The following is a 23,963-nucleotide window of genomic DNA, read 5'->3' on the forward strand; positions in this document are numbered from 1 at the left end:
TTCTTCTACAGTCTGCAATTCGCTATTATTTCCCCCACTACACAAACAATTATTATTGATGGTGCACCCCATTTAAATTAATGGTGCGCAATCATATAACAATAATGTAATTAACTATATTATTAAATCTGTCTGCAGATTTAATAATATAATTAATTAATTGATAATACAATCCAAATCCAGCTCTTTTCACAATCTTTCTCTGTCTAACTATGTATTGCTGTCAGCATCAATAGCATGTAGACATTGTTAATGACACCAAGCCTTGACTAGGAGCCAATTCCTGAGAACATGCTGACCTTTAGTAACAAAATCCTCAAGCTAAGATCCTATTTTGTGGTACTAGCCAAAAAAAAAGGGGGGGGGGAGCGCTTCCGTTCAGGTCAAGCCGGAACAGCCATGTTGCCTTCCAGAATAATGCATTTCATTCATGTAAACAATGGATTGGCAGCTGGTAGAATCCAGAAGAGCCCTCCTGTTTTAGGCCAATGGCTCATCTAGCCCAGTTTTCTGTTACTCACACAAGCAAACCAAATGTCTCAAGAAAATTCACAAGCAGGGCACAGAATCACAGACTTGTTGAGTTGAAATTTTTGAGTTTCTGAGCACAATTCAAAGTGTTGGTGCTGACCTTTAAAGCCCTAAATGGCCACGGCCCTGTAAGGAGCGTCTCCAACCCCATTGTTCAGCCTGGACACCGAGGTCCAGCTCCGAGGGCCTTCTGGTGGTTCCCTCACTACGAGAAGTGAGGTTACGGGGAACCAGGCAGATGGCGCCCGCCCTGTGGAACGCCCTCCCATCAGATGTCAAAGATGACACCTGACGTTTAGAAGGCAGCCCTCTTTAGGGAAGTTTTTAATGTTTGATGTTTTATCGTGTTTTTAATATTCTGTTGGGAGCTGCCCAATGGACTCCAAGGGTTATCTAGTACAACCCCTACAATGCAGGAATTGCATCAAAAGAATCTCTGACTGGGATGGCCTTCCAACATCTGTTTAAAAACCTCTAATGAAGGAGAGTTCTCCACCTTCCAAAGGAGTCCATTCCATGGCATGAGGACTTCAGCTCTCCCACCCCACTACCCCCTCAGCTGTTACTCACAGATTTATCTGATTCTCTGGATTGTATTGAACCAATCCATATTCACTTTACAAGGAGAATTTCCCCAAGAATACAATATAGTCTGTTTACCACATTCGCTAGGAAATTAAGCTGTGACTCACTAGAGGCAAGAAGATATATGAAGGAGGAGGGATGACTATGATTTTAAACATCTCATTGGAATGCCAAACAAAATCCATCTTTGTAAGAGGGAAACACTTTACAAATTGCTTTAAAAGTAATTCAAAACGAGGTCATTTCATCCTCCAGATGCACAAAGTTTGTCATGTTTGTGTCCCCCCCCCTTAATAAAACATCTGAGTCATCATTATGCTCCACTAAGGGAATTAATACTTTCCCAGAAAACATGACATGGATAATTAAACAGGTAAGAGAAAACAGTTGATTCCATTGTGTGAATTTTGAGGAGTAAACTCTAGAATAATAATAATAATAATAATAATAATAATAATAATAATAATAATAGAAGTACTACATGCTTTGGCTCAGTACAAGAAATTATCAGCCTCATTTTAGTGCCAAAGAGGTAGAGTTTGCATGAAGTGACTGTATCCCTCATCATTCTATAGGAAGGGGCCTGTAGCTGTTTGCTTCTATATACAAAGCGGCTATCAGCTGTCATCCTTGCCAGTTTCTGAATCAAGTCTTTTTGTGCTTGTACAAATGAAGCAAAAATGGCTTCCCCCATGGGCAAGAGGGAGATATTAGCAGACTCAGAATAACCCCCAAGGTTTGCAGAAGTCTTCAGAAAGGAGAGAGGGAAAACTCCCAAACTGTCCAATAAATACTCAGCTGCCATCTGTAGACTGACTGAAAAGCAAAATACTGGGGAGGGGGGAATGGAATGCAGTAACTGGAAAAGGAAGATGAAGGAAGACATACAGCTGTAGAAAACGTGAGGAGAACCCCTCTCATTGTCTGGATGAACAATTTCCTGGTTCACACTGAGAAGCTGTGGTTAAATGTCCTTAGGGAAAGAATGTATGTTTTCTGCACTGAAAAAAAATGGCGTTGTTGCTTCTTCTTTTTTAAAAAAAGCTTTAACAGTCAATGTGCAATAAATAAATAAATTAACAAATGGTGTATATACTGCTAATTATAATTCGTATGTAATTTGGTTGGGCTTACTATTTATTTATAAGTTTTCTCACTCACCCCTCTCACAGAAAATATAGTTATAAAAACAGATAAAACCATAACCATAACAGATAAAACCACAACCACAACCACAACCATAACCATAAAACCATCTGGTATGCAGATGACACAACCTTGATGGCAGAAAGTGAGGAGGAATTAAAGAACCTTTTAATGAGGGTGAAAGAGGAGAGCGCAAAAAAAAGGTCTGAAGCTCAACATCAAAAAAACCATGATCATGGCCACTGGTCCCATCACCTCCTGGCAAATAGAAGGGAAAGAAATGGAGGCAGTGAGAGATTTTACTTTCTTGGGCTCCTTGATCACTGCAGATGGTGACAGCAGTCACGAAATTAAAAGACGCCTGCTTCTTGGGAGAAAAGCAATGACAAACCTAGACAACATCTTAAAAAGCAGAGACATCACCTTGCCTACAAAGGTCCGTATAGTTAAAGGTATGGTTTTCCCAGTAGTGATGTATGGAAGTGAAAGCTGGACCATGAAGAAGGCTGATCGCTGAAGAATTGATGCTTTTGAATTATGGTGCTGGAGGAGACTCTTGAGAGTCCCATGGACTGCAAGAAGATCAAACCTATCCATTCTGAAGGAAATCAGCCCTGAGTGCTCACTGGAAGGAGAGATCGTGAAGCTGAGGCTCCAATACTTTGGCCACCTCATGAGAAGAGAAGACTCCCTGGAAAAGACCCTGATGTTGGGAAAGATTGAGGGCACTAGGAGAAGGGGACGGCAGAGGACGAGATGGTTGGACAGTGATCTTGAAGCTACTAACATGAGTCTGACCAAACTGTGGGAGGCAGTGGAAGACAGGAGTGCCTGGCGTGCTCTGGTCCATCGGGTCACGAAGAGTCGGACACGACTAAACGACAACAACAAAACCATAACAATTAGAAAACACATAAAACCATTCCATGTGGGACAAAACAATATAAATTCAGCAAACAAGGTTGGACCCGCAAAGCAAAATACCTTAATTGCCAAGGGCCAAGGTAAAGAAGTGTATCCGCAGCATAGAGCAAAAACTTGTACGTATAGTGGAAGATGCTAAGCATGCCTCCATGGGGAGGGAGTTCCACAATGTAGGGGCTGCCCCAGAGAATGTCCTCTCCTGGGCCACCATATCCCACACTTTTGTGGATGGAGGAAGTACCACGGGTCTATAAATCTTAACACTCAAGCCAGTTGGTAGGGATGGAGATAGTCTCAGATGTAAGTTGTTGAGGGTTTTAAACACTAATGTGAGCCCTAGCTGCTACTGTCTTCTGAGGAGACGAAATACACCAGTCTCATGTTTTATGTATCTCCTTGCCAGTGTCCTATGCTGCCTGTGCAATTAGCACATTTATTTGATGCTTAAAATGCTTAAAAAAGAAGACCACAATGTTTGCATTGCTCTGCAGATTTTGGAGGAAGGGGTAGGATAGAAATTCAATAAATAAATGGGAGTTGCCTATAAAACTAATGAAACTAAATCCAAGAATTTACATTTGTGTGCACACAGAGACAGGGAGGGAGAACCAAAATGAGGACTGAGCGGCCACAGTGAGCTCAGAATGCTGAGTGAAGGTTTGGGTGCTGGTGAGAGAATGGAGTGATATGAACTCTCAACAGAAGCCAGGAAGGCTGTATAGCTCAGTAGTATAGCAGCTGCCTAGCATGCAGAAGGTCCCAAGTTAAATTCCTGGCATATCCAGGTTGGGTCAGGAATGTGCCCTGTCTGAAACCCTAGAGACACACTGTCAGCCAGTGTATACAGTACTGAGCTTGATGGACTAAAGGTCTGCAACATTTTGTTGCAGGACCCCACTTCTATAATTTGAGTGCCTGGGGTTTCGAGAGCAGGCGGCAGAAAATGGCCAGCACACTACTGGCAAGACCTCACAAGTAATTTGTCTAATGCTGCAACACCAAATATTTCATTGAAGAGCGTGGTAAAGGGGATCAATCCTTCTCTTAAAATTTAAGCAGATGAGTAGCTCTATGGAAGTCAACTGGGGCTTCCGCCATGATTAATGTCAGATGTGCATTTTGGATGCAATATATTGCTCTAGGCATCTAAATAATAGAAAGAATGGCAGAATTAATCAGCCCCTGTCTGTTCCATCTTTACAGTAGCAAGTCTTACACTTGGCAATACTAACTGAAGCACCTGCAGTTTTTCTGCTCTTCCTTCACCTTGATATATGAAAAGGAGAAGCTGCGGAAATGTTTATACACAGCAACCCTAAGGATTCATCTCCACACTGTTATTTTTTTAATGGGGGACTGGATAAAACTGGAAAAGGAAGAAGCATTAGATTTGGAAGGACATGACAATAGATATGGATGGCATGCATACTTATGGTATGGGAAAGGGAAAGTACATGAAGGATTTTATAACCATAGAATTAGAAGGGGCCCGTGACCATCAGGTCCAATCGTGTCCGACTCTGGGGTTGCAGCGCTCATCTCGCTCTATAGGCCGAGGGAGCCAGCGTTTGTCCACAGACAGCTTCCGGGTCATGTGGTCAGCATGACAAAGCTGCTTCTGGCAAACCAGAGCAGCGCACGGAAACGCCGTTTACCTTCCCGCCGGAGCAGTCCCTATTTATCTAGTTGCACTTTGATGTGCTTTTGAACTGCTAGGTGGGCAGGAGCTGGGACCGAGCAACGGGAGCTCACCCCGTTGCAGGGATTCGAACCGCCGACCTTCTGATCAGCAAGCCCTAGACTCTGTGGTTTAACCCACAGCACCACCTGGGCATACCTGCCAAGTTCGGGACGTAAAGATCCGGGATCGGCAGTGCGCGCATGACCGGAAGTTGCGTGACGCAACTTCCGGTGGCGCTTCGCCCTTCTATGGGCACCAGAAGATGGCGGCGCTGGAAGTGGCTTCCGCGCATGACCGGAAACACGTAAAAGCGACTTCCGGCGCCGCCGCCGCCATTTTCTGATGCCCATAGAAGGGCAAATTGCCACCGGAAGTCACGTCACGCAACTTCCGGTCATGCGTGGAATCGACTTCCGGCGCCGCCATTTTCTGGTGCCCATAGAAGGGCAAAGCGGCACCAGAAAAATGGCCGCCAGGCAGAAGCCGATTTAAGGGACAATACCGGGATTTTTCACTAAACGGGAGACCGCCAGGAAATGGTAAGAAAAAAGGGGTTTTCCCGGCGGAAACGGGATACTTGGCAGCTATGCACCTGGGTCCCGACCATATAATTAGGAAATCATTAATGAGAGTGTGGGAAAGGTATAAGGATTTAATAGAACAAAAAACACCTTGGTGGTTATCACCAATAGAAGCTTCGTTACTCAAACCGCTTGGCAAAAAGGGAAATTGGCCTACATATAGAGATCTATTGAAAGATCAAGAAGGAAAATGGAAATTAAAAGACTACAAAGAAATTAAAGAACATTTTCAGAGTTGGTTGCATTATAGACAGTTAAATGAGATGTTCAAGGAAGATAAAAAAGAGTTTAACTATACAATCCCCAGATTTCAAAAGGGGGTTATAGAAGAAGTGAAACTATTGAAGAAAGCATACAGTATTCTGCTAGAATGGGAAATGAAAGATGAAGAGGTCAAATCAGTTATGATTAAATGGGTGCAAAATATAGGACACAACATACAATTTGAGGATTGGGAAGGTAGATTTGAAATTTACAGATTGTTCTCTTTTGAAGGAAAACTACATGAAAATGATGTACAGATGGTATATTACACCAGTTAAAATGGCAAAAATGTATAAAACTGGGTCAAGCATATGTTGGAAATGTAAAGAAAAAGAAGGCACTTTATATCATATGTGGTGGGAAGTAAAGAAGTCAAAAATTTCTGGGAGATGTATGCTACAACAGTGGCAAGAGTCTTGTTAGCACAAAGATGGAAGAATGAGGAAATCCCAACGAAAGAACAATGGCAAGAAAAACTGATGAGGGGTTGGCAAAGATGATATATAAACTACGTAAGAAGGACAACTGTGACTTCAAAGAAGAATGGGAACTTTTTACAAATTATTTAAAAAGACAAAAAAAAAGGATTTGGACTCCTTGGCAGGTTTTGAATAACTACCCACAATTTATTAGTAGAACATATGATAGATAAGGCAATGATATGTACAATTTTATAACATGCAGAAACCAATATGTACAAACAAATCAGAGAGGGGAGCTGAGGGAAGTCCTTAGAGCAGGGGTCAGCAACCTTTTTCAGCTGTGGGCCGGTCCACCATCCCTCAGACCTTGTGGGGGGCTGGACTATAATTTGGGGGGAAAATGAACGAATTCCTATGCCCCACAAATAACCCAGAGAAGCATTTTTAAATAAAAGGATGCATTCTACTCATGTAAAAACACCAGGCAGGCCCCACAAATAACCCAGAGATGCATTTTAAATAAAAGGACACATTCTACTCATGTAAAAACACCAGGCAGGGCCCACAAATAACCCAGAGATGCATTTTAAATAAAAGGACACATTCTACTCATGTAAAAACATGCTGATTCCCGGACCGTCTGTGGGCTGGATTTAGAAGGCGATTGGGCCGCATCCGGCCCACGGGCCTTAGGTTGCCTACCCCTGCCTTAGAGGGTGGGAGAGGGTAGGAGACGGAGGGATGGGAGGGGGAAAAGGGGGAAAATTGTAATTGGCTATGTTATTGGTACAGTAATTTGTATTGTTTAAAAATTCTTTTTCTTCAATATTTTTTTTGAAAATCATCTGGAATCATGACGACTGGTGACTGGTCCTGCCCACTTGTTAAAATTGACCTGTGGAGATAGGGGACCAAGCAGGATTGAACTCCCCATATATCAGCTGACATGCAGGGAGTTTGGTCCTGGTTTCTGCAGGATTCAGGTGTACCAGCAAGTTCCCTGTTGGGAAGTAACTTGTGAACCCTAACCAAGCAGGAATGAACTCCTCTGCCCATCCACCGATATATGGAGAGCTCAAACCTGCTTTTCCAGGTGCAATCTCCAGTTCTGTCTACCTGACATCACTTATGAGAACAGATGGGCAGGTGGGCATAGTTGGGGGAAGATGACTGAGTGAGCCAAATGGAGAGTTCTGTGACAATGGTGAATTTTGCGTTTGTTGTGTTTCCCACTTTAATACCTGCCCCCATCCCCCACTGACATATTGCCTTTAGAAAGCTGCTCAGAAAGACCCTTGGGCTGAAAGGTGTTGCTTACCCGCCTTATAGTCTTCTCATAAATTTTAGGTTCCCCTTTAATGTGTGGCACCCACCCCTTAGTTGCAGAAACCTACCGATTCTCCTGTGTACCCAATCACATGCAGCCTGTAGCTTTGCCTGAATACCTATGTCTTACAGAAAAGGCAGGTTCTAGATTATTAATTCACTCCTTCCCCCTCAGCCCCATCAACCCCCTCAATGTTTTGTCCATTTGTAACTTGACTCACTCTCTCAATGTGTGACCATCTCTGTGACAACCCAATCAATGGTAGGTCCAGCAATGGCCATTAATCATAGTGCAGTAGCCAATAAACAGGACCTCCATGTTCTGGGATAATCAGTGGAATATCCACTAATGGAAGAAAAACAAGGGGAGGTGGCCTTCATGTTGCTCAGCTTCCTGGATTGAACTGACCAATCACTGCTGGAGACAAAAGCCTTTTTTGGGTACTATCCCCCATGTGAACCTGTTATTTTTCCAATTCTGATGATTTTGTGTTTTATGTTTGCGTGTGTGTGTATTGGTTTGCTTGCTGGTGTTTTCAGTTAAGTACTGACTAACCAGATAATATAAGAAAACAGTAACATAAACATGCACGTAAACTGAAACATGAATTGACATAAACATGTCTTTTGCAGATGGCAACATAGAAGAAAAGCAAAAAAGGGTATTGCGGGAGAGGAGTCAGATCACGTGAAAGGTAAGTTCTGCCGTTTATAGAACCCTTATATCCCAGCTTGATCACTGAGATCATCTGCAGGAGCATTGACAGTCATTTCCCAAGTTACTGTGCTCAGAGACCAAACAAGAAACCAAACCTTCAGTGTCATTGGCCCCATCCCATGGAATACTCTGCCAATAAGGTTCACCCTTTGGGGCCAACATTTAAAGGCCTGCTGAAAACATTTCTGTTTCACCAGGCCAATTAAGAACATATCCTTCAACAATGGTTAATTGATGTTTGTTTTTAACATTTTTATTTAATTTATTTATTGTATGGTTTTGTGTTATATTTCTTATTTTTGATTTATTTGACATAGTGAATACGTACATACATACATACATACATACACTTATGAATGAATTACATTGTCCACAAGAAAGTCAGAATGAGAATATATTACACACACACACACACACACACACACAAGAGTTGGTGGTAAAATAAATCAAGGAGAGAAATGGAGAGAAAAAGGGTTACGATATATATTTACTATAGGGACATAACAAATATCCTTGAATGGTGCTGATGGTGGGGGTTGAGGTCAGGGGTAGAACCAAGTAGAGGAAGGTGAGGGGAACCATCATTTCATTTGCATGCATGTTTGTTGCTAGAATTGGTCCACAGATGCATTCCAAAAATTCAGTGAACAAAGTATCTTTCCCTTAAATTATTTACATATCTACACATACCATGAAAATTAAACATGCTTTATCCTGTTCTGTGAGAGTAGCTCAAGCAAGCATGCATATTTATGATCTGGTTAATATTTAAATAGGGTGTATTAAAACAAGCTCCTGCTTATACACATGGCATGTCTGCAACTCTCAAATGGCCGCGCACTGGAATTGCCTTCCATGCAGATATTGCATTCAGTGCTGCCTCTCTTTATGCCCTAATGAATTCCGTTTGCTTTCCTTTTTAATCTTGGTGATATTGATCAGTGCATGAGAACCTTTGGAGAATTTTAGACATTATTTCTAATTTTTTTCTTTTGTTCATAGCCCATTCCCAGTTTTCTGTGCTAAGCTGAAGTACTCTGCACCTATCTCCTATCTCATAACACACCATGCTTGTCTCATGCTCAAAATGTGCTTGGGAGGCCTTAGAAGGATGAAGTAGCGAGGCCTGCAGAGTCTGTGAGCCACCAGATGAAGGTCCTATCTGCACCACACAGTTAAGGCAGGAACATTATACCACCTTAAAGGGTCATGACTCCTCCCAAAGAATCCCAGGAACTTGAGTTTAAGGGTTCTGCTATTTGTTAGGAGGCCCCTATTTCCCTTACAGAGCTAAATTCCCAGCTTTCCTTGGGTAGCGGGATTGATTGTTAAACCACTATGGAAATGAACCTCTGAGAGCGGAATAGGAGTATTTTCTGAACTCTCAGCACTCTTAACAAACTACAGTTCCCAGGATCCTTTGGGGGAATCCATGACTAGCAAAGCAGGACCGCACTTTCTGCTCAGTGGCTTATAGGCTTCCCTAGAAGGTTGAGTTCTTTTGAGAACTGTTTTATCTGTTTTTATTTGCTGTATTTTTATTGTTGTGCACCACTATGGTATTTTGTGGTGTTTATTGTGATGTTTATTTTATAATGAAAAATAAATGCATACATATGACTAAAACTGACCAAAACTAAAAAAAGACTTGTTAAAAGTAGTAGTGAAATACCTGCTTTAGATCTTCAGGAAATATTTTTTCAATGTATGACATCTTCTTGCCTCCATGGATCGTGTCCCATTGCATGATGGTAATAAATTATTTGGCTATACGTCTAGGAAGTTTTGCCTCTTATTTGTGAAGGAGGTGTGATTATGAAAGCAGCACAAACCCCACCATCATTGTTTAGGATAAATACCGACTTAGCAGCCCCCCAAGAACTATGAAAAAAACCCATTCATTTTGCATTTAAACATGACTCTCAACATGGCTGCTCTGTACATCAAATTAATAGATTTTCCACCATGGTGTTTTACCCTGTGGTCTACTTAGCAATGAAGTAAGAAAACAGTACAGTAATTGCTGACTTAAATTCCTCCCACCCTCTTTGCTTGTAGAGTCAAAATTAGGCCTTTAAAGTCTGATTCTCTACCTGTTTAGATGAGAATATGCAAAGATAGTATGGATAATATTATTGCATCTTTATTTATTCTCAGCTGACTGTTACTCTCATTTGAATAGGAACATAGGTAGCTGTCTTATACTAAGTCAGAGTTTTGACCCATCTATCTCAGTATTATATGCACTGACTGGTGGTGGTTCTCCAGAACTTCAGTCAGAGAACATTCCCGGTCCTACCTGGAGATACTGGGAATTGAACCCAATACCTTTTGCATGCAAATCAGATGCTATACTGAAGCATGAGTTTTTGTATGTAGTTCTTCACAGCTTGCTCTTCATGTATGGGAAGCTGTCTTAGAAGAGAGTATCTGCCCATCTAGACCAGAATTATCTACTCTGATATGTAGGTGGTCCCAAATCATTGCCAGAAAAAGAGGAGCCATATTTTCATTTGTGTGTGTGTGTGTGTGCGTGTGTGTGTGTGTGTGTACTAATTTATGGACCAGATTAAGCTACCTTACTCCGCTAGTAGAAGAAACCAGTGAATGGACTCTCATTGGTACAGTGGGGTTTTTCCCACACATCCCCCAGATTTGCTCTCGAGTGTTTGGGGATTTTGCAGAACAGAGGGAGAAAATGCTTTCTCCCTGGGAACTATCTGTTTAGTGCTACATTGAATTCCACATTGAATGTCTTGGTGCCAATTCAGAACGAACTTAAACAGAATGTGAATGTTTTTCTTACTATAGCCAAGCATCCTGTCTGCCATCTTAGGCTATTGCCCAGGTGTTAATTGCTGACGCATAAGTTCAAGGCACTTATTCACCCTTCTTAGGGCTCTTTAACTTTAAACTGGAGTAGGACTGAACAACCCTTCAAATGAAGGACTCTCACTCTCAGTAGCAAGAATTCCTTAGGGTCTTAGGCAGAAGCCTTTCTCATCACTTGCTGATACTTTAGGTGGAAACCTGGAGCCTACAGCAGCATTTAGTCATAATTATCAAGTGGAACCTCCATCTGCAATTCCGATACACCTGAAGCAGGTAACCCTCTTTCAGTCTGAGGGCTGCATTCCTTTCCAGGCAGGGCCAGATATAGAAGCTGGAGTGTCACATTCCCCAAACCTGAAATATTCCATTGAATACCCGTTGCTGGAGAGCAAATGCTGTGTTAACAGCACTGAAGTGACCTCCATGGGGTGCAAGCTTGGGCCAGTATGCATGGAGGCCCTGGGTTGCCCACACAATAAGACCCTTCCTGACATGCCGGACCCACTGATGTGGTCCAAAGGAAAGCAGAGCAAAATGTTTTACACCAGCAGGAGTTGGTAGAAGGAGGCATATGAGTTTCCTCCAACCATCTTAGGGACTCTACTCCAGATTTGTATAGGATTTACGCCTTATCCTATTTCGAATATGTGCAGGGCAGTGGATACAGAGCAAATGCAGGGGAAGCCTCTTGCCCAAGCAGAGATCTTTTTGTCTTCTTAAGGCAACTCTCTATGCCCCCCATATATGTATGTATGTGTATATATATATATATATATATATATATATATATATATATATATTCATTAAAGGGAGAAAATAAAGGGTTGGAGTGAGACCTTATAATGCTTAGAGTAGACCCACTGAAACCATAACTCAATTTTAAGTAGCAGTATTTCCAATGGATCCACTCTAGGTACAACTAAACCTGGGTATATCCTATGGGCTCAGTTACAGCAGAGGATTTAAGCTTGCTCTTCATCCTTAGTGGCCCTAGCCATGCTGAAACCAAGTTTGCATCCTGTGTTTCGAATTTTGATCGCCCCAAAGTGTGGCACAGTGTTAAGGACTTAGATTACAGCGCTGCAGCTCTTTACAGAACATGAGCAAAATAAGTCCCTGTCTTCCAAGGAGCTTACAATATAATATACCCTTCCACAAAAACACATTCCATTTTGCAAACACCTGTAATATGCTACTTGCCATTCCACTGGTAAATCCACAGTTTAATGCTTTCTATCTGTCTTTCCCAGCAACTCAATAGTCAAACCAAGGAGGAAACAGCTCAACAGTCTGCGATTTCTCACCGATCACCCCATTCTAACAACAGCCTAGTAAGCTAATAATGTTTACACACTGAGAGAGAGATTGTATTTAAATGATAATGTATTTCAAGAACCGACAGAAAATTGCTCAGTACCGTCTCCCAGTAGTGCCCCGAGCAAGCAAAGATTTGACAGAACAAATTATTAAAAAGTATGACAGTTCCAGATTCCTCTCCTTGCCCGCCCTCCCCAATTTTCAGTGGGATTTTGGCAGTGACATATATGAAGTCTTTTACTGAACCATCTGATACAAGCAATGACTCCCCACAATTACTGGGGAGGCTCTTGTGATGCTCCCTTATTTGAAGACCCATCACAATAGATTAGGCAGCCTACCCAAACTGCCAAATGTTTCAGATGCTGTCAAATACAGTTACAACTCTCAAGAAGATGGGATTTAGGGTCTCCTGCTCCAAAAGGTAATGCACTTGTCCTGCAACTCCAGCTTGCTCTTGGAAATTCTACTGACTTTCATGTGGTCTTAGAACAAAAATCCACCAAGCTGGTGCTCTTCAGTTCCAGCACTTGAGCAGCCTTAGATTGCGCCCTCTGTGTTCTCAAATCTCTCAGAGGGAGCCAAGAGTTCTGGGTGGGCCAGTTTAGATTGCTCATTGGAAAGACCTGAGCTGACATCCTTCTCATACCATGCCTGGTGGATTCTACAGGCTTTGAGATTTCATGGAGAGATTATCCTGGGCATCACTAGCAGAAGGACCTGGGTACCAGAACCAGAGATACATCTATGTTGTGATGCACATTTGAATGTGTGGAACACAGAACCCTTCATACCAGTACAAACTATATCTCCATTAAACCTAGCACTGTCTATTCCTGACTTACCATACCACTCTGGAGTCTCTAGCAGAGACACTGTCCATTACCTGAACCTTGTAACTGGGGATACCAGTAGGGTTGCCACCTTGTCCCTAGAAAATGGGATCATCATGCTTTTAAACAAAAGTGTCCCCTGTCCCATTTGGACTTAAAATGGGATGTCCCCCTCCCATATTTGAGCTCGGCTGGTCCGAAATGGCGGTTGCATCACTGTTGGTGCCGCTGATGAGGAGCCTGGTACAGTACGAGAGAGAAGGGGTAAGGAGTGACCCCTCCCTCCCTCCCTTGCTCCTCCTTCCTTCCCTCTCACTGGTGCTCCTCCTCAGCCAGCTGCTGCCCATTGGTCTAGCATGGTGTGGGTCTGCCACTGCTTGGTCCCCTCCACCACCCTGAGCTGACTTCTCCTCCCTCATCCCTTCTCCTTCTCGAGTATCTTCCAATTGCAACAAAGGAGAGAGTTAGGAGCTGCAGCTCAAGTTTCCTATGGGAGCCAGCTATCTATCCCTGGACCCTGTCCATCTACACGAGTCGAGGGGAAGAGCAAGACCAGGGTGGTGAAGAAGCCGGTAGGCAAGGATTGGGTGTCATGAGAATGTGTGCCCCCCCAAGTTCCCACCCCTAACCTGTCCTTTATTTTGCCTGACCTTTCCCTTATTTTACCCGACCAAAGGTGGCAACCCTAGATACCAGTGGTCACAACTGGGACTTTCTGCATGCAGAACATGTGCTTTGCCACTGAGCTATAGACCTTCTGCAAAAGCTACACTGTGCAAGGGCATTTTCAAGGTGGGACATGGTAGAGACAAAGAGGTTTTCATGGGTTGGGGGGTCGATTGCGGCATCCTTTGATCATTCATCAACCATGGAGCAAGAATGCTGAACAATTGTACATAGCTCGCTCTAGTACCCTAGTAGCAAAGTCAATATTAGATGGAGCAAGATTTCTGCCTTCCTTGACTGAGAGAGTTCAGTTTTAGATGACAGCACACTCTCTGCTGTAGCCAGTCTACAGATCTACAGCTACAGGTTAATTAAAATACACACCACTAGGAAAACTGGAAGTTGTCTTATATCAGACCTAGTCCAGTTTTGTGTACTGTGGCAGTGATTCTTCTGAGTCTAAGGCAGAGTCTTTTCCCATCACCTACCACCTAAACCTTTTAACAGATGTTTTCCTGGAGATTGAACCTGGAACCACTTGCATAGAAAGCATGTGCATTACCTGCAAGCCATGTCCACCCCCACCCACCTGTGCATGAGGATGTGCTGATAGGCCTATATTACAAAGTGAATCAGGGCACACTTCCCAAACAACAACTAGCAACTGAGCTGTGCATATGAGTGTGTGTGTGTATTGGGGACTAAGCATCTCTATTACATTTTATGGATTTAAAGACCTCAGGCAGTAATTACAACACTTCTTTAATTTCTTAGTCTGGGAAAGATATCCTCACAGGGCATTAACAGCACAAAAAAGATGAAACAGATGTTCTGACTGGGGTTGTATCTGCCCAAAACACAAACTGTCTTTGCTTTTTTTGGTGAAACTGTAAGGCAATTATATTTTTATAGATATTTACAAAATCAGACCAAGTTCTCTTCCCCAGCTAAAAGAAAAAGCGGAGTAGCTCCAAGCCAGTTTTTCCCCCCTATCTGAAATCTGTGGGTAGTCAAAGCTATTTGAATACCTAGCCTGCGGTTTCCAAGTAGCAACTAATTTTGGAGCTTGTGATACTGTCTTGGATTAGATAAGAGCAGTGTTTTTTTGTGTGTGATGGTGCCCAGTGGTATACTGTACCCTTGCCTCAATCACCCTTGGCATTGTTATCAAGATATGAGTACCAGCACCTCATTTTTAGCAAAAATTTGGGAAAAAACACTACAGTGAACTTTATATTTGTATGAGTGTGTATCTCAGCAATTTGCTTTGAGATGTCTTTTTGTTCCTCGAGCTCTGCTAAATTTAACATACAATCTGTACTAAAAGGTGCATATAAAGCAAGTGATAGCATTATTCTTCCCTGCTCCCTACCATATACTATGGATGGGAAATCTCAGGCCTCGGGGTAAAATGTGGTCTTGTGACTCTCCCCAGGCCACACACCTCTCACCAGCCCTGCTATGAGTTCTCCTCAAATGTTTTTGCCTGGCTGGAACATGTCATTAAATTCTGATAATGCCTCTTGTTTGCCTGGATGGTGGATATAGAGAGACATGTGATTGCAGTAGAAACTAGCCTACACTGCAGAAGTAAAATTTACTGTTATTGCTCCAACAACTTTTGCCTCTGGCCACACTTACCACTACTGACTTGTGGGTCATAAAACTGCTGTGCAGAATAGAATACAGCCCCCCCCCCGATAAAAGAGTGATGTGCCGGTCATTTTAGCCCACACCCAAAGGATTTGTTATCAGCTTTGCACAGACTTTATCAGCCCACAAGAAACCCCAAAGCTGAAAAGCTTCACTCTATTGAAACTCAGCTCTTTGCTTCTTGATGGTGGTACCCAAATCGTCACTTTGGCCTTATATAAAGAGGCAGCAGAACTCTAAATCAGTATAGAGTTGGGACAGAGGACAGCTTTTGTTTTTGTTTGGTCCATGCTTTTCAGTAAACCAAGCTGCTGGACTAATGAATAGATCAGAAAATCACTCAGGTTTCCTCCAAATTTTGTGATACAATTCTTGCCTAATCAAATTGTGCCAAAGTGTGTTAGAATTATTTATTTAATTTTTATTATTATTTAACGTATACCCAGTGCTTATTTTCTCTGGGGGTACGCAGGGGTAAGCATATTCCTAAACATTTTGTGAATCTAAGTTTGGCCTCATTGAGGGGCAGTATTTCAATATGAGTAGGAAAATGAGAGTAACCCTAAACATTTTTTTAAAGAAAAAAAGCACTGTCTATACCACTGAAGGCCAAAATAGACTTCTAAGCAGCTTACAGGTATAAAAACCAGTTACACAGACGTGGAAATATAAGCATCCACAGTTAGGACACACAATACAACAATCTCATTTTTAGATATAAAAATAAACTTGAGTATAAAATGAATATTTTAGGATAAGGTATGCTTGGAAATACATAATGCATATGGAAACATGTATTTAAATATAAAATTTCATATGGATTCAAACGTGTATTTAAGTATGCATTTTCATATGGAGAAACACACACACACACACACACACACACACACCCCACAAACTGTATGTATGTGTGTGTGTGTGTGTGCCCACATGCATACAAATACATCACATAAAAAAAAAAGAACATGAGAAAAACCCTGCTGGATCAGACCACAGCCTCATCTGGCCCAGCATCAGATTCTCACAGTGGCCAATCAGATGCCCATGGAAAGCCTGCCAGAAAAACTTGAGCATCACAGCACTCTGCCCACTGCTGCCAACAATGGAAGTGGAAAATAGCCATTGTGACCAGGTAACCTTGCGCTCCATGAATTTATCTAATTCTCTTTTAAAGTCATCCAAGTTGGTGACCACCACTGACTCTTGTGTGATAGCACTGTGAAGAAGTGCTTTCTTCTGCCTCTCCTAAATCTTCCAGCAAATCTTCCTGTCTCTATCCACTTTCTTCATGATATGCATTATTCTATACACCTCCATCAAGTCGCCTCTTACGTGTCCTTTCTCTAAACTAAAAAACCCTAAATGTAACCTTTCCTCACAGGGGAGCAATTCCATTTCCTTGAATAATGCAGAAATGGGACAGAATGGGCTTTTGAATGGGCACCTGTAATATGGACTCTGGTCCAAAATGTACTGCTCTGCCCATCCTTTGTGTGCAGAAAGCAATTAGTTTGAGATAAGGAAGAGCATAGAGATATAAACCCCAGCTGGATTTCTAAGAAGGGGAAACTAGCATCTCTCCCTCTTGACATCCCAGGTTCTTTGCACAGGTTTCTCTGTGATTATTTCTTTTTCTCTTTTGGTACTTGGGATTATTCAGTTAAATGAGCTGCCACCTCACTATGCAGGCTGAAGTGGTATAATCCAGACACAGTGTCACTACCTCATTTGCTATTTATGAGAACCAGGCCTTAGCATAGCATTGTGATGGGCTCCAATCATGGCTCAATCACACTGCTTTTTTAAAATGCTATTATTATTGGACCTCGCTAATATTTGCTTAGTAAAAATAAATATTACTTCATTGTTACGCTGCTTCTTGTATTTAGCATCTTAAGTACTAGCATCCAGGTTTCACCTCCCCACATCACAGAGCCACAATGAGAACTAAGGAAGAGGACTAAGAACCCTCAGGCCCCAAGGTGGCTTATTTTGACAGCTGAGAGTTAGCTTTAGAACCTTTGGCATGCTGATGCAACCTAGACCAGATCTGGCTAGGGAGCTGCCTGTTGCCAGGACATATCTAACTGTTATTTATTTATTCTTTGCATTTTTATTGCAATATTTATTTATACCCCACTTTTCTCTCTAGGGAACTCAGCATGACACACATGGTGTTCTCCCCTGGCTCATTTAATCCCCACACAAACTTGTGAGGTAGGTTAGACTGAGAGCTGATGATTGTCCCATGGTCACCCAGTGAGCTTCATGGCCAAGTAGGGATTTAAACCCTGGATATGAACCCTAGTACAACACAATACCAGGCTAGCTCTCAGATCATTAAATGACCAAGGAAAGAAACTGCTTAGCTATCACGATGATTATCCAGTATACAAATTCTGTTAGATAAAACACCTTGTGTGTAGGAGCAGAAAGAGGGAAGTGCAGCGAGTACAAAGGGATTGTCTTACCTCTTTCTGTGTCATAGAGGTACACAAACTTCTCCCAGTTGTAGTAAGTCAGGAGGCTCAAGATGGCTCCCTTCAGAGCTGGGCGCATTTGAATGACAAATTGCACATCAGCATCAGTTGGGTAACTGGGAGTGATGAAAGATGTGTGCAGCGCCCCACAGAAAGACGTCAGTGTGTTCATCGACATCTGGTCGTAGAATCCAAAGATGGCATACACGCCCCTGGAAAACTGCGAACAGACTAAGAGACAAAAGAACAATGCTGTTACAAATCAGGGATGGGCAAGGATGGATGACAATGTTTGAGAAACATGATGAAGTTTCAGTGATGCTTATATAGCAAGCAAGTCACAATCATCTTCACTAACAAGGCAAGTTGCAAATATGATTGCTCTTTGCTTTGCTTTCAGGCCAATAAGAAAATCCAGTTTTAGAATGGAGTGACTCATAAGCTTGGTTCACTAGAATTCTTCTATTGCTAATTTTACATTTAAAAAAGCAATAATAATAATAATTTATGTTTCAAAACAGATAAGTGGAACTTATGAACCCTTAGCATTTAATATCTATGAAGACCTCATTCTATGCATCTGTTTTTGAAAATCTGTTTTGTGCCATCTGAAAGACCCTTTACAGCTATAATCTTCATTGTATTTGGAAACCAACCATTTCCTAGTAATGATATATTTTACTGCCTAAGATTCGTGGAGGAATAATTGCAAGGGATAGAGGCTACAACCTTTGCAGTAAATACAGGATGCTGCATTCCCAAGTACCATCCCAAGAGCATTCATTATTTCCACAAATCATAATATTTAGAATCTCTAAAGCCTGATAAAGTAATTTTTAAAGGCAAAAAAGATCACCCACAATAGCTCATTGACATAGAATCAGGGGTAGCACCTTAAAGAGTACTTCTTAGGAAAGAGAAACTAAAACACATTTTTTCTCATCCTTGTGAAACACAGATGCAAAAATATAAAACTGGTAAGAATAGATTTTATTCTGGAGTGGTTACACACTGTGAATGAATACAAAGCAAAAAGGGCATGTGGATATTAAGAAAAGGGCAGGTGCATTTGGATAAAGAGTCGATCATCACCAGACACATCAAGGAAATAAAGAACACACTTTAATGAAAAACAAAATGTTAAGAGCAGCTTCAGGAGCTGAAATGAAGATATAAAAGCACATAGAATACTACACTTGCTTCCTCCCCAAGATTGAAGAGAACTGTTAGATCTTTTGCTAAAAGTATACAGTGTATATGAAAGAAAGAAAGAGGATTTTTCAACATTGTAAACAAATAAACACCTAATATCGTAAACTAGCTTACAGGCAGATAGAGTGTGTGTGTGGGGGGGAAACATTTGAGTGTTCATGGGTGGGAGGCGAATAAGCACTATCATCTGCAAATAATCATTCCTGCAACCCATGGCTCTTTGTCACCCAATGGCAATAGCTCAATGGTAAGAATGCATATTATGTATACCCAAGAGTCCAGGCTTGGTCATGAGAATTTACAGTTGAAGCACTCAAAAATTACTTGTAGAAATGGTTGATAGTCTTATAATTTTACAACGAGGGGTGTTTCTGAATGTGCACAGCAGAGTAAAAGTCTTGCTTCTAACAATGGATCCAAGTGGAAAATTGGGCAGTCATCCCCAAACTCTGTGGGCAGTCATCCCCAAACTCTTGGGCAGTCATCCCCAAACTGCGGCCCTCCAGATGTTTTGGCCTACAACTCCCATGATCCCTAGCTAACAGGATCAGTGGTCGGGGAAGATGGTAATTGTAGTCCAAAACATCTGGAGGGCCAAAGTTTGGGGATGACTGCTCTTGGGTAACTCCATGGATCTGAGCAAAAGCGAGCTGAGCTTGAATCACAGAGGCACTATGGGTGAGTGGTTCTTCTGCCTGAGTTGCCTACCCTGTCCCTAGCTCCTTTCTCTCCTTAAGGTGCAGTCTTACACAATAGCCTTCCTGAATCTGGTGACCTTCAAAAGTTTGGAACTGCCACCTTCAACTAGCTAGACAACCATACTTACTTAGGGATAAAAGGTAAAGGGACCATTAGGTCCAGTCATGACCGACTCTGGGGTTGCATGCTCATCTCACATTATTGGCCGAGGGAGTCGGCGTATAGCTTCCAGGTCATGTGGCCAGCATGACAAAGCCGCTTCTGGCAAACCAGAGCAGCACATGGAAACACCGTTTACCTTCCCACTGTAGAGGTTCCTATTTATCTACTTGCATTTTGACGTGCTTTCGAACTGCTAGGTTGGCAGGAGCTGGGACCAAGCAACGGGAGCTCACCCCGTCACAGGGATTCGAACTGCCAACCTTCTGATCAGCAAGCCCTAGGCTCAGTGGTTTAACCCACGGCGCCACCTGGGTCACCTTAGGGATACATCCCTTTTAACTCAATGGGAATTACCTCCAAGTAGACCTGCATGGGATTGCACTGAAAACCTCTTTAGATCTGGCAACAATATTTGAGCCTCATCTACCACACATACATACCAAACTGTAAGGAAGAGGATTCTCTCAGATGGTTGTTTTATAATATACTGTATAAATAGAAGACTGTGATTGCTGCAGGGAACACATCTGGCTTACTTAGATGCTGATCAGAATGCATGCATGCAAATAAAAAGCAAATGGACTTTTAAGTTTAGAATGTGAAGAATGTGGGATAAAGCCAGCAGGTACTAAAGACAGCATATTTACAAGGCTTTTCTTAAGGCAGGATAACCATTGTGGTATTTGATCTCTCCCTTTACCTGCACTGTACACTAAATTCCCATCCATTCTACATATGCTTTAGTGCTGTTTGCATGAAGAAAAATGCAGAGCAACTCTCTGTCTGCTGCCCTTCCCTACTGCTTCCATGTAATTCAGGTAAAGCCCTCCCTCCCCTCTCCCCACTGCCCAACAGCATCAATGCATTTTTCATCTCCATTTGAAATGTGGTCAGAACGGGAAGCTCATAAACAGGTTATTAAATAAGCAGTTTTGGTAAGTCATGATGGAGCAAACAGCAATAAAATATTATTTAAATAAATTCTGGCCTCAACAGGCTCATCTCCTTAATAATTATTGCTCCTTAGAAATGCTTTCCATTTTTATTCATGTAACACTGTAATATTTATTTCAGAGGATTATGTTTTTTAAGGACACTAATCATTTTTATTTTTATCTTAGTCTTTCCAGTACAGGGAATTTCTCAGCAGAGTGGATTGTCCTTTTGACAGTTCAGTGAAGGACAGTACGTGATTTAAAATGCACAGAAGATCTCTCTCCTCTGTGCTGCAGTTGCTAGTACTGGAACAGATAGGAATATTTGCTAAGGATGACATGGGAAGAAGTAGGAGCAGGTCCAGGTAGGCTGAGCCTAGGAACGTGTGAATCTGTCAATTTTGACTTCACTCAGCTTCTCAAGTTTTAAATTTAGGTTTTCATATTTAAACATCAGTTTCTGAATTCCTTATGAAAATTTGTCAGCATGTCAGTATGGATTTCTCCTAATATATACATTTTTTCAACACTATTTTGTCTAATATACTCTCTCTCTCTCTCTCTCTCTCTCTCTCTCTCTCTCTCTCTCTCTCTCTCTCTCTCTCTCTCTCTTGCAAAGCAGGTTTCCCTAATTCATTTTTGTATGCTATTTTTTGCAAATATATGCATTTTTATGCATGCTTTACCCTAGTATAGGCATTTTGGGGGTACAAATTGCCCGGCTGGAGAACTGCACTATAACAATGGCTTTGTGGGCTTGTCTCTCTGTCTGAATCTGGTGGAATTCTAAAAACATCCCAGCACAAACTGAAGACATCACATTTACAAGGCTATTTTTAGGGTAGGATAACCATGGCAGCATTTGATCCTAGTGTACCTACAGATCCCATCGATTTTGCATGCTTTAGTTCCACTTGCATGAAGCAAAACACAGAGCGACTCTCTAATGATCTGCATGCTGGTTATCTAACATTGATATTTTTCTGCCGCGCCTCTCACCTCGTTTATATGCTGTGGTTAGCCATTTGCAGAAATGGACTTGCAAAGTAGATGGAACTGAATTCTACACTGCAATGCAGAACCCTCAAGGAGCACTAAACGTATCATTATCTGCTCCTTGTAACCTCAGAAACCAGTGATTGAACCTAGCACCTTCTGAATGCAAAGCAGTGATGTTTGGATCTAAAGGGGTAGTGGCTATGTGGCAGCAGGGCAAAAAGGTCATGAAGGTGTAGCCAAAGCGGTTGTTAACATGCTAATAATAAATAATTATAATAAGTATACCACCACCAATACATTTATTGTGCTATTAAAATAAAGCATATCAACAGCAACAAAAGACAGCAGTTCCCTGTCCTGAGGGGCTTACAGTCTACACCTCAACATGGAAGACACAGAAAGATTCTCTACTCCTATATACATTTATGCAGGAGTAAATCCCACTGACCTGTTGTAAGTGATCAGCAATTATGACTGCATCATGCCCTATGGCAAGTTACGGTATATGCAAGAGCCTGAAGAGCTTAGGTATGTGATGACCAGAGATAGAACATTATCTGTCGAATACCAGAGAGAGAGAGAGAGAGAGAGAGAGAGAGAGAGAGAGAGAGAGATTCATTTGCTGCCACCATTTGGTCTTTGGACATCAGATGGAAACAGTGGTGGAGGAGGCAATGGTAGATGCAGAGCCATTGGCAGGCTGAGCCAACTAATTCCAGTTTCATCTCCATCCTCCTCCCTTATGAGTTCTGTAACGACAACACTGAGACTAAGGAGGTGGAAAGCTGACAGTGCTTGAACTTGTCAGAAAGAAAGCAGGGAGGTGGCTGAAAACAAGTTGAGTTTGGTTGGTCAGTGCCCCCATTCACCCTAATGGACTAGCCTCTGTTGCGTGCAGGAGTATGCTGCTGCTGCATTTCTGTTTTTGTTCTTGTTTTCTTCTCTAGGAGGGGGGGGGCATTTTATGAGCATCCTTCTTATTCAAAACTGAAAGGTTAAGAAAAGAGTGGCAGAGAAATGGAGCATCAAATGTGGATTCAGGGAAGACTTTTTTCAGTATGTTGGCAATGCCGCCATTCCTAGAAATGGCATTATGTAAGACAGAAGGAGGCGAAATGACATGGGTGTGGAACCTACAGCTCACCAGATGTTGTGGGACTCCAACTCCCAGCAGCCCTAGCCAGCATGGCCAATGGTCAAGGATGATGGGAGTTGAAGTCCAACAAGGCACCAGGTTCCCCCTCCCTGTTATACTAATACCTGTATAATAGAGAAAACTCCACACATTGCTGTTCCATTTGTACTATATGATTGTCTGGATTCTTTGGAGAGGGAGTTGTTTTTGAAACCCTCATTCTAAGCTGCCGGGGGAGGGCATTGCGACAGAATAGCAAGAGCTATTTTCAATAAAGTGCAGGACAAAAAGAGACGTGCTTACATTTGCAAACCAGTATTTGTTTGCTGCTTCATTTCTGAGCTTAGTTCACAAAGCCAAAATTTGTGTAGACGTTGAGCCATGATGCAGCCTTTATTTGAGCAGATTGCCTAGGAAGCTAAACATTATGCAGAAGAGTTGGGTTTTTTTATTTTGGGGTGGGGGGAAGGGAGAGAAACTCAAGCATGAAATTGGCACTTTAGTCTGCAACCTGCCAGATTTGAACAAAAGCCCTCCAAACTCCCTCCCTCTGCTAGATCCTCTCTGGCTTAAATAACTCAGGGATACCTCACTCATTTTAAAAGCAGTACCATCATTTTGCTCACTTAAGTCAGAGGTTCCCAAAGCATGGGTCTATAGACCACCATTGAGCTTCAGGTGGTCTGTGGAGGTAGTGGAGGGTGAGAAGAGACTCTGCCTTCTCATCCTCAGAGGAGTAAAGCTGCACAAAAGTCCCAAGCTGCTAAAAGAGGCTGTCAAGGCACTTGAAAGGAGTGGAGATTCAATACATGGGAATGGAGGAAGCAGTAAGAAAGAGGGAGGGGGAGAGCTTAAAAAGACC

At 42.2% G+C, this 23,963-nt stretch overlaps 1 protein-coding gene across 2 annotated transcripts in view; it reads right to left on the reverse strand.

The window, feature by feature from the left end:
• Positions 1-23,963, reverse strand: part of GRIA3 (glutamate ionotropic receptor AMPA type subunit 3) — a 194,744-nt gene that overhangs the window by 127,925 nt on the left and 42,856 nt on the right. For both annotated transcript variants that reach the window (XM_035112435.2, XM_035112434.2), the window contains exon 3: positions 17,951-18,190. In XM_035112435.2, coding sequence (XP_034968326.1) covers positions 17,951-18,190 — 240 coding nt within the window. The remainder of the gene's footprint in view (positions 1-17,950; positions 18,191-23,963) is intronic.

The sequence above is a fragment of the Zootoca vivipara genome, chromosome Z (assembly GCF_963506605.1).
Source record: "Zootoca vivipara chromosome Z, rZooViv1.1, whole genome shotgun sequence".
Lineage (NCBI taxonomy): Eukaryota > Metazoa > Chordata > Lepidosauria > Squamata > Lacertidae > Zootoca > Zootoca vivipara.